At 35.4% G+C, this 11,615-nt stretch overlaps 1 protein-coding gene across 1 annotated transcript in view; it reads right to left on the bottom strand.

The window, feature by feature from the left end:
• Positions 1–9,533, bottom strand: part of LOC134530647 (uncharacterized) — a 17,558-nt gene extending 8,025 nt beyond the window's left edge. The window contains exons 1-4 of the mRNA XM_063365679.1: positions 9,405–9,533; positions 7,569–7,763; positions 5,985–6,329; positions 3,236–3,372 (exon numbers count right to left, since the gene is read on the bottom strand). Coding sequence (XP_063221749.1) covers positions 3,236–3,372; positions 5,985–6,329; positions 7,569–7,752 — 666 coding nt within the window. The 5' untranslated portion in view covers positions 7,753–7,763; positions 9,405–9,533. The remainder of the gene's footprint in view (positions 1–3,235; positions 3,373–5,984; positions 6,330–7,568; positions 7,764–9,404) is intronic.
• Positions 9,534–11,615: the final 2,082 nt, after the last annotated feature.

Here is an 11,615-nt window from a genome sequence, read left to right as displayed (position 1 = left end):
GTACACACCACAAATCTTTGAATTAAGTAAAAAAAAACATAGTCCAAAATGAAACAAAAAGTATAATAACAACTAATTTGTCAAAAAATTTATTCAACTGGAATGACAATGTTAACATCCACCTGAAATTTAATAGAAGTAAGAAATTAAATGAAATTAATACTACATAAATAAAATTATCTCACACTCAACCAAACATAATGTTTAATATGAATAAAGAAGATGGCAATTACACGTAACTATTCTAATTAATAAAAAAATCAATTTCTCCCCCCACAAGGAGTCAAAGACCCAATAATAAAAAAATTTTCCCAAACTTTCGAAAACCTATTCTTTTTCGGTTTGGAGTGTTTACGAGCCATTCGGGGTCTTCAACATCACCCCCCCCCCCCCCTTCTCAGGGGTCAAAGCCCCAAAATTTAGAAAATTTCAAAAATCATTCTCCTTCGATTTTTAGTGTTTCCCTGCCATTCAGGGTCCTCAAAATAACCCCTCCCCCTCTGGGGACAAAGCCCAAAAATCTCGAATATTTCAGGATTTTCAAATATCATTTCTTTCGAGGATGGAGTGTTCCGAACCATTCGAGGTCCTGAACCTCCACCCCCCCCCCTCCTTTTCTCAAAGTGAAAGCCACAAAATTTCGAAAAATGGAGGAAATTGTATTAAAATTAAGTCATTACTAACTAAAGTGTCCGGGGGATGGCAGAACGTTTACCCAAAGACGTGTTCTCCAACAAATTTGTGGTAAGGGGATTGGGGGAATGCAAAACCCCAAACTTTCGAAAATTTTAAAATTTAAGAATACTTTTTTTACTATTTGGAGTGTTTCCGAGCCATTCGGGGTCCTCAAACTACCCTCCCCCCACAAGGAGTCAAAGTCCCAATAATTAAAAAAATTCCCAAAATTTCCAAAAACCTATTCTTTTTCGATTTGGAGTGTTTACGAGCCATTCGGGGTCCTCAACATCAACCCCCCCCCCCCCCCCCCTAGGGGTAAAAACCCCACAATTTAAAAAATTTCAAATATCATTCTTTCGTTTTTTATTGTTTCCCAGCCATTCAGGGTCCTCAAAATCTCCCCTCCCCCTCTGGGGACGAAGACCCAAAATTTCGACATTTTCAGGAATTTCAAATATAATTTCTTTCGAGATGGAGTGTTCCAAACCATTCGAGGTCCTGAACATCCACTTTTCGCAAAAGTGAAAGCCCCAAAATTTCGAAATATAAGAATATATATAATTGGATTTTGGTATGTATGACGTCGATAAACTCTTACACCGTTTGACCGATCGCCATGAAAGTTGGCACATGGAAGTGTTTTTATCATCCATGTTTTTGTAACTCGCCGCTAGATGGCGCTGTAGCGCATCAACTTCTGAACCTTTTAACCGATCGCCCTGGGTAAACAGAAAATCATAGGTCACAAATACACAAACAGTAATTATGTGTCATTTCTTAATGTCCTGGACATATCGCTATCCATTTTGCTGTAACTCGCGGACAATATTTCACCCGGTGTTCAGCCCGAGCAAAGCCGGGTACTGCAGCTAGTATATATATATATAAGAAAATAAATGAAATTAAAACATACATAAATAAAATTATCTCACACTCAACCAAACATAATGTTTAATATGAAATAAAGGAAGATGGCAATTACACGTAACTATTATAATTAATAAAAAAAAAATTGACCTACCTGAAATAGTAAAATTCAAATTTTTCAACAATATATTACATAATTGATAAATATTTCTGGTCTTCAGTCTCAGTAGCCCTAAGACTCTTGACGCTCAGCAGATAAATTATAAACACTAAACCAAACTCCTTGCAAATAAGTTATAAGTAGGTACTGTAAAAAAATAATTTAAATTGTAATATACATAAACAGTATTGAAAACTGAAACAAATATGGCGACACTACAAACTGTCAAGATATTTATTTTTTTCTTACTCTCTACTTAGTTCCTTACAATAGCAAAACGTAACGTAATGGCTTGAAAGCTATTGCTTGGCAGACATAGAGGAATGACACTAACAGTTTATATATCTATGACACACGTTACATAAAATTTTGATATATTTTTTTAACCCGTTTAAAATTTATTTTTTTTAGACTAAAGATAGCCTATGTCCATCCCCAGGATATAATCTATCTCCTTGCCAAATTTCATTACGATCCGTTCAGCCGTTCAGCCGGGAAAAGGTAACAAACAGACAGACAGACAGAGTTACTTTCGCATTTATAATATTAGTAAGGATTTAAGGTTCAGAATGTTGAAATTAAAAGGCTGTGAAATATAGATACTCATAGGCTAGTGTTATGTAACATGTATTTACAATTAATTTTGGAATTATAACAATATTTTCACCTATCGGAGAGAAAAAACTGAATTTGGGTGAGGAAATTTTTTGTGAATAATCATTTATATATTGTAACAGCATGGGATAGCTCTACATGCAGGTACTCTGTTTATATTTATCTTTCATTGATAATGTGAGTGATTGTAAATTTAAAAAAATGTGAGCAAGTCTTTCAGTACTCGCCAGTGATGTGTAACATCTAACCTCGGTAACGAGCAAATTCGCGTGTTCCCTTGCTGCAAATACACTTATAATACGAAACTCAAACACAAAATTTAAAAGAGAATTCTTTAAAATAATGTTAAGTGTGATGAATACACACAAATTATGTTTTCAAAAAAAAATTCTGATTGCTAATCACACGTAGTTTCTGCACCCATCACTATAATTCGCTGCCGAAGCAGCTACGTCTACTATCAAATCATTCCACTTGCAGAGCAAAATTTTTAAGTATATAATGTAACAGCTCTGATAAAAGTGACAAAGGCTTGAAAAAAATACTAAACCCCGGCTTTCGATCGATTTTCGACAAGGAATTTTGCTTAAATACTGCCCAGCTTATTTTAAATTCATTAAACAGTTAATACTATAAAGTTTTCCTTTGTATTTGTAAACTTTGAAATGCGCCATCCATCACAAATGGCAGCATCTTGGTTGTTACACATTTCCGTTCCATTGAATTCACGAAATTACTCCCACCAAATGCTGATGTTACACATAAAAAAATATTGCAATTGTAGAATAATCGCTTTAAGTCAGTATCACTAAAAGGTTCAACTGTATATTGCTAATAATTCATGTGAAATCATCAAGCTAGCATGCAGCTCTGTTATTGTTATTGGTAGCCTGCAGTGATACACAGGCACCATACCTGCACCAGCTGCACCGTGAATACTCCGAACATGAGGAAGGACATGGACATGAGGCCCCCCTCGATGGATGGGCGCTGCAATGCCTGCCGAGCCTTCCTTCTCTTGCCCGGCCCCCACATGCTTTTGAGGTATTGGTCTGGGAACATCGACACACACTGTCTGCAGTGTTGCTCATCCAGGGCGTTCATTGCAACAACAATTTACGCCAGTTTTGTATCACCACACCAAGCAGGAGATGGGAAGAGCTCGTAGTTACGGGAGTGTAGGGGTAGATGATAAAACTATAACAGAGTGAATGAGAAGGAATGGTGGAGTCACAAGAGGAAGATGGAGGCATTTTACTTTGCTGACCTCGCCGCAGACTGGAAGCAGTTGATGATTATGATGATGATGATGATGCAAAGAGAACCAGAAATTTATAAATTTACTTAATTATTTATAAGTGGTGGTTTTACTTTTCTCCGATAACTATGTAGGGTTTACTTGTACGTGATAAAAAAAAAATATTTTTTGTAGAATTTAAAAGTGATACCAATACCATATTAACCCGCGTATAGATAGCATGTTTTATGCCGATTTTTGTTTCATAAAATGTTTTGCGATCCATATGCGAATATTACATTTTGGGTTTACATTGTGGTTAAATAACTAGCCTGTGTTGGTTTTTAATAAATATGTCACTAGTAAATATAAATTGTTTAGTTAAAATAGCTCAGCAGTGCGTGTAAGGCATCATGAACTGTGCCGTTAAGCTACGTCTGCCGCCTGTCGGGCGACTAACCGGCCGGCACCGGCATGTGGTGTGGCTGTCTGCCGTCGGGCTGTGGGGCTCTGCAAGAGAGGGAATCTAAATTAAACCAGCCAGAAAGAGAAAGAGGGATGGGAGAGAGAGAGAGTGCGTGTGTGTGTGTGTGTGTGAAAACATGAGTAGAACTAATTTTTAACTTGAAAATATCATATTAACTAAAAATATGAGCAGAATTTTTGTCGAAAGACCACCCAAAAAACTTGAGGTCATCTTATAACAGACAGCAGTGATGAAATGGGGAAAATGATTTGCAGTTGTATGATAAATATGTTGAAAAAATTGTATTAAATTATGGATTTTGATTTTTTTTTTTTTTATGATAACAGTAGCATTTTTAATGACATTAAATATTAGTTATGGCTTTTTTATTCTCAAAGAGATTTGGCAAGAAAATAAAAATATATTTAGATTTTTTTTTCTTATTCTGTGCAGTGACTACCTACTTAAGCAAGGAAAGAAACAAGGTGAGATAATTTTTCTTGGAACCTTGACTTGTATACTTAAAATTATTTCTAAAAAGTAACTGTTAAACTTAACTTTTAATTATAACAAATCTTCAAATTACTAATAATTTACTGGTATCCAAATTATTTAGCTAAGCTCAAAAAAAATGTTTGTTTTATACTTAATATATTTCAAAATAAATTTCTAAATTCTGATTAGTTCAGTGATTGTATTAGAAATATTTTACATTACAGAAAAAAAATATTTTTTTGATAGATCAGAAGTTTTTTTTATGAATTAGGTGTTGAAATTGTGTACATTTAATACATCAGGTTAACATCATAAAACAATTATTTCTCCCTAATTTGCTTAAAACTATTCCATGAACATCAAGTGTAAATCAAAATCCATTGTAAACTAAATGAATAAACATTATATTCACTTCAGAATTACTACAAAATAGGAATTTTTTTTTATATGTAATCTTTAGTTTCATGCAATTTTCTGGTTTGCCCAAATTTAATCTTTCTTAAAAATTTTGTTTTGAAACAGAAATGTGGCAAAAGGTGCCAGTTTCTTCCTGCCATCAACCGAAACTGGATACATGCATTTGTGTAATTTAGTTGCATTATTGTTTGCAAGTTTGCAGAAGTAGAGCCTTTTGATGACATTTTCCCTCAGTATTATTGTGGCTCAAAAACAATCAATATAAAACCGGAAGGTGTTGATGAAGGAAAGGTGGAGATTAACTAAAATTATTATAGTTACAAATGTACAGTTCTAGTGGCAACTGCTAGCATATGCCACATGAAGCAATTTGAGACCACATTTAAATTAAAATAAATAATTTAGAATAATTTAATGTACACTAACAAGATAAAGTATTGTGTTAAGTTCTATGGCTACATCAAATCAAAATGATAAGGAAAATCATTTGATATCTTTTAATACTATCTGTAACTCACATAAGGGCTTCCTTTCTAAGGAAAAAAATAATATCACTAGAAATATACTACATACTGGTACATTGAGTTTTTATGCAATGGAGTACTTAACAGAAACTTTACTGATAAAATAAGCATTTGCATGTTTTGCTTATTATAGACAGTCCCTTCATTTGTTTCATTATTGCACGTAATGTTTTATAATCTAAATGTGAAGTTTTTGTTGTCATAATTATGTTGAACACATTACATATAGACTATAGGTTATACATAGTAATTTATTTTAAATTTAATTTTAATTTTTTTTTTGTTTAAAAAAATGCCTTTAATAAATGTATATTGGAATGGAATGTAATTTTTTGAACTTGAGATTTTTTTTTTGGTCTTTTTTCTTAATATAATGTAAATAAACTGTTTTTAGTAAGAAATAATTAAATTGCATAATTGGGTTTCAGAATTGAAAACTTATGAAAATCGTCCCAGCTCGACTTGAGTAAGGAGCTTGCTAACGAAGCAAGGGTGCTAGACGAGGGGGAGGGGTCCAGCACTGACCGACGTAGAAGAGCAGGTTCTCCCGGAGATCGTGCAGGAACTTGAGCTTGGCGAGGATGGAGCGAGGCGTCTGCATCTTGAGCGACTGGTGCACCTTGCGCAGCACGTCCAAGGGGTTCTCCGCGAGGCCGAACAGCCCGGAGCCCGCGTCCGCGCCCTTGGCCTGTTGCCGGTCCGTGTCCGGCACGGGGCTCGCCGTGCGGTTCCCCACGAAGATGGCCGGCCGCACGAACTGCACGCGGGGCGTCTTCCCGTTGTACGCCAGCACCAGTATCGGGTGCTGCCTCGTGGTCGGTGGCGAGATGACCGGCACGGCCTTGCTGGGTGGGCTAGTTGTAGTAGTTCCTGTGGGCCATGCATCATGCAAGTATCATTAGGTGTGGTAGATGGTCCCCTTGTTATTGCCGAATGTCAATGGAAATGAGTGCTGTTACAATAGAACCCAGTTATGTTTTTTTCAAGGGGGCAAGCAAAAAAAAATATATATAAGCAGGAAATATCAATTTAGCACTTCCCAGTGTTCGAACACTGATGGGTTCACTCTGTGCTCAAATTTGCTTAAACTACAAAAAACAGTTTTCTTCGAACTGCATGAAGCTTTCAGCTTCTACGTATTTTCTTTGTCTTTACTGACACACTGCCACATTTCTGTAAAACTGTCTTAACAATTTACGATAGCATTACAATGGAAATGCTCATGTCCAATTCCTTCTCTACTTGAACAACTGTGTTCTGTGCGTTCGCGGAATGGTAGGCAAAACTAAAATGTTGTAGAACTAAGGAATGTGCATCTGAAAACACACCAGAATGGAAAGGAATGAAAGGATTTGTTGTTTACAATATAACAGGGTTCTATTTATTTGGTATAGTTTTTTACTATGTAACAAAGAATTTTGAAAAATGTAGTTTATTGTATATTTTAAATGAATTAATGAGCATATAAATATACATTGTAAGTAATAATGGCACTAACACTATTGTATTCTGTTTAGCTCCTGAGTTTATAAAAAAATCGGTACAACATTTAGGCACCTGCAGCACACTTCTCTTGTATTCACAGCTTGATAATGTAGCTACTGAGACAGTTTACAGACAGTTTGCATTTATTGGTGTTCCAAACTATATATATAATGTAGTAAAAAATGTAGTAAAAAATGTAGTAAAAAATGCAGTAAAAAATAAGTATTCTTAGATTGTGTAGTAAGGAGTCTCTCGTAGGAAATGTCCCTTGGTTTTGGTTAATTACCAAGATTATCAATAAACATATTAATTTAGAGAAATATTGTTTACTTATTTTTTCGAGAAAGAATTTTTTTGAGGGGAAAAATTTGCATTAAGTTTGTCGCCCATTCTGGGGTTTCAAAAAAATAAGAATGGCTAAATTCTGGGATTAAGCCTTTAAGGGTGATCGAAATTTCCAAAATTGGATAACTGGTTTACATAAAAAGAGGGGTGAGGGGGCATGGGCTGTTATTATCCCTCATGTCAGGGAGGGAGTGGATCACAGTGTCAATGCCCACAGGACAGTTACAAGCAGTGGTGTCAGAGCTACTTCTTGCAACACTATGCTTCAATACTTCTCACCTCGGAAGGCAGCAGGCGGTGTAGGCCGAGATAGTCTCCGTGAGTTGTTGGCAGCATGTCTGAAGTACTTCCCTGGCCACGACGGAGTCTGGGAGTGTTCTATCCGCTCCATCACTGGCAACTGCACCCACTCTGACAGCCCATTCGCGAGCAGCGACGCCACAGCCCACAGTATCGCCAACATTCCACAGCAGCCTGTCAACACCTGTCTCTTTCACAACACCGCTACCAAGAGAGTAAGCACTGTCTGGACCACCACCATGCTGGGTTAGTATCGTAGTTTGAACAGGAACACCAAATGTGAAAAGTGAAATAAAACCTGCTAAACGAACAGGAGACACTGTATTGAAATGAAAACCTGACAGTAACAATAAACGAGCCAAAAAAAAAGGGGGGGGGGGGGGGGGGGGGGGGGTTTGTCTGTAGAGTCGGTTTACGGATAATAATTTTACGTGATAACGTCATAAGAAAACATTGATGAAAAATTGCTGAGTTTTTAATTTTCAAATATTATTTACAGTTTTTGCAAATTTAATTTACATAATTTGTTTAAATACAATCACGAACAATTGATTATATAAATAAACTGAAATCAAATCAATGTCAATAAATTGTTAATTTGAAATGATGAAATTGGACAAATAAATCAAAGTTTTAAATTGCTGCTTTTAAAAAGCCCGCCTTAACCTGTTTGATATTTTAGAATATTTTCTCGCACGGTGGTTGGCCAGTTCAACTTGTCATTTTAGACACATTATGACATGTTTGAGGTTAAACATTAATTTTCAATCTTACATTAATAGCTACCTACGCACGATCATTTTTTTCATTGAATACTAAATAAAAGCAGTTGACTTTTTATACAATTGTTTATATGAGATAATAATTTTTTGTCAAAATTGTAACATGACCTATTATTACTGCACTCACCGACTGATGCTACTTTTTTTTTAATAATCAAAGAACAAATATATGAGATTAGTATATCACTAATCAAATTCTTAAAATGCAATAATTAATTACCTTTTTTGCCACAATTTTTGTTGTAATAAACATTGGAAACTACATTAACTTTTCACTTCACTTTATAAACGGTTGACAATACTTTCACGTGTAGGTTGTGTGCTGTGGCTATCTCTCTTCTACTCGTACGCATCGGCTGATGGAGTGGAAGAGAGATAGATGTGTCACAAGCCGAACACTTAGGCCGATCGTGCCTCTCTATCGCTTGTTCCGCGCTCTCGCACGCTTGGCTCAGGCAGAACGTGACAATGAGTCATGTTTTTTCGTGCGTGCAGCCAGCGTTCATCAATTTATAAAACGTTATCACGTCAAAATGTTGGCAGTGTAGTAATGCCACCTGATGGCCAAGGTCAACAACCATAATCCACCCGAAAAACTTTAATCGCATGCTTGATTGGTGGGTGCCAGATTACAGTACATGCCGAACCATACAATAATGGATTAAATACATACATATACACACACACATATATATGCACACTATAAATATAAACATTATACATATAGAAAACAACTATTTGGCAATGTTGTCAATTTGTTAGCAATGGCTGGAAAAAAAATTGAATAACAAAACTGATATTTCTTCCAGAAAAATATACATACTTTATTCTTTTTAGTTCAAACCTTCTTGCCCAATTTTTTTAAAGCATTAAAATATTCACCCAAATAAACAGTGTTGTCAATATAGACAATTAAAATGTATAAAAAATATGTAATATCATTTTCAACACTTCCACAGGTGGTGATCATAACCACAGGAAATAACATGAGACTTTATAAGCACGCCTTAAGTAATAAAAAACACCTAGTCACCTGGTGTAGTGCAGTGCAGATGTTGCACGGTTCGAGACGCCCAACATGTGGCCGGATAGAGCACACGTCCCGGGTCTGTCGCAGCCCGCTGCCTGTGTAACTGTAGACGATGGCGCGGGCGTGACCAGGGCAATTATTCGCACCAGACTGCGACAGACCGTGCAGAGAGGTGCTGTTATCCCTGGGGTGACACACGTAATTAACTTTGCACACCCAGCGTTGAACTTTTTCACGTGAAGAAAGGACGCGGTGAGTAGAGCAGCAGCAAGAAAGTAAAGTCTGTCTTTAGTAACTTTTCTAAATTTTGACAGTTTTCAAAAGTCACTTTCAAAGTGACATACAACGGTCAAACTCAATAATACAAACCTGAAGGGATCATAATTTCGTCGCTTTGCAATAACCGAGTTTGTACTAAACAAATTCAAATACATAAAGTCAAAATTCGCTCACAATTTTACACCACACCAAATATACTTAATGGATTGTAAAATACAAATTTAGAATAGCTACACCTGTGGCTCAAAAAAATATTTTCCCCTGTATCACACTTGTAAAGATTTAGGATAGAAAGTCAAGATTACCTACAAAAAGATATGTTACCATCAATCTGGAAGAATACAATTTCTAAGCCTTTTTTTTTCCCTAACCTACATGAACAAAGTAATGGCCTCAGTATTATTTCAGTTGAAACTTCACATTATTTCTTTTCATTATTCTGGGATATTTGTATTACATAATAGCGAACTAGAGACAAATCAAATCAAGTAGCTCTGTAACTCCTATGTAATTTATAGGGACTGTGATAACACTTTTTGAATTAATGAGGTTTCACTGTATTATGTGCGTTTACAAATACTGTATAATTTGTAGACCACTGGTACAACCTTTGAGATCTATCACATCTGAGAGAAGTTACATGATGCCAACTATAATTTTTTAGCATTTCCTCAAAATTATGACCAAGTTATTCGTGACAAGAATACAAAACTTCTCCCATCCAAAACACAGAGGAGATATTTTCTATGTTCAGCCTCTAGTTAGGAACCATCTCTGCATTTTCCTGGGGTTCTTTTGGCTGACCATGAGGAATCTAACCCATACCCTCCAAGATGAAAGTCTAGTGTCTCACCACTCCACCAGATTCTGAACCTCCTCTCTCAGTTAATGCAATGGTTTCAACTAATAATAATAATAATAATAAATATTTTTGCCCCAAAACACTGACTTGAAAAGTTGCCGCTCCAGCTTTGATCTTAACGAAAGGTTCACAAATTACTTTCAGGAAACAGTGCAATCCTCGATCATGAACAATGAACATAGTTACTGAATTATTTATTATTTATAACTTGGGAGGGTTAATTCATACCTACTGAAATACTGGAAATGAAAAATTGGACATATTTAACATTAATTTATATCAAAATAATAACAAAAAAGTCACAAAACTTAGGAAAATTTTTTTATGGAACTCTTAAGGGACCAAATGTTTTAAAATAATCTACAACTGCAGAAATTATAGAAAACAATTTAATACCAGAAAATGTATAGTGTTTACCACTAGCAGACATGTGAGTATATGTACAAATGTTCTTTAGTCATGCCCTCATGCCCTTGCATGCAAACTTGGCCACGTTGCTCCAAGCATGAATGTTTCATTATGCAGGCATACATTTTTTTTTGTCTTGCACAGTATGTACATTCTAAGTCACATTTATGCTATACTTTATAATTTAATTATTGGAACATGTCTACTTGTTAAAATATACATTAATAAAAATTTCCTTCAAGATAAATTGTAACTCTGAAGACTGTAATTATTACAGCAGAACCTCATGAACATGTACTTCATTTTAAAGGATTTCTCACATAAAAGTAGTATACACACTGTTCAAGCTAAGGTGTCACTTTTTGGACAGGTGCTTCAGTGAAAATTCAGGCTCCAACAGTTCCATATTTGTGTCAAATTAACATCATAATGTTTGACATATAATTGATTAGTTATTTTGGTGCTACATGAATCTACATTTGTTTTGCTTATTATGTCACATTATTCAGCTGCAATGTCTGATTGTTCGGTGAAGCACCTGTTAAAAAAAGTGACACCTTAACTTGAACAGTGTGTGTCTCAGTTCACTACGGTTTTTTTTACATTTAGTAACAGTTTAATAAAAATTACTTTATTAACTATAGATAAAAAAAACTGTAGGTTTT

This window comes from Bacillus rossius, chromosome 3 (genome assembly GCF_032445375.1).
Source record: "Bacillus rossius redtenbacheri isolate Brsri chromosome 3, Brsri_v3, whole genome shotgun sequence".
In the NCBI taxonomy this organism is placed as follows: Eukaryota; Metazoa; Arthropoda; class Insecta; order Phasmatodea; family Bacillidae; genus Bacillus; species Bacillus rossius.
Note: the sequence above shows the minus strand (reverse complement) of the source record. Positions and strands in the feature narration are given on the sequence as shown.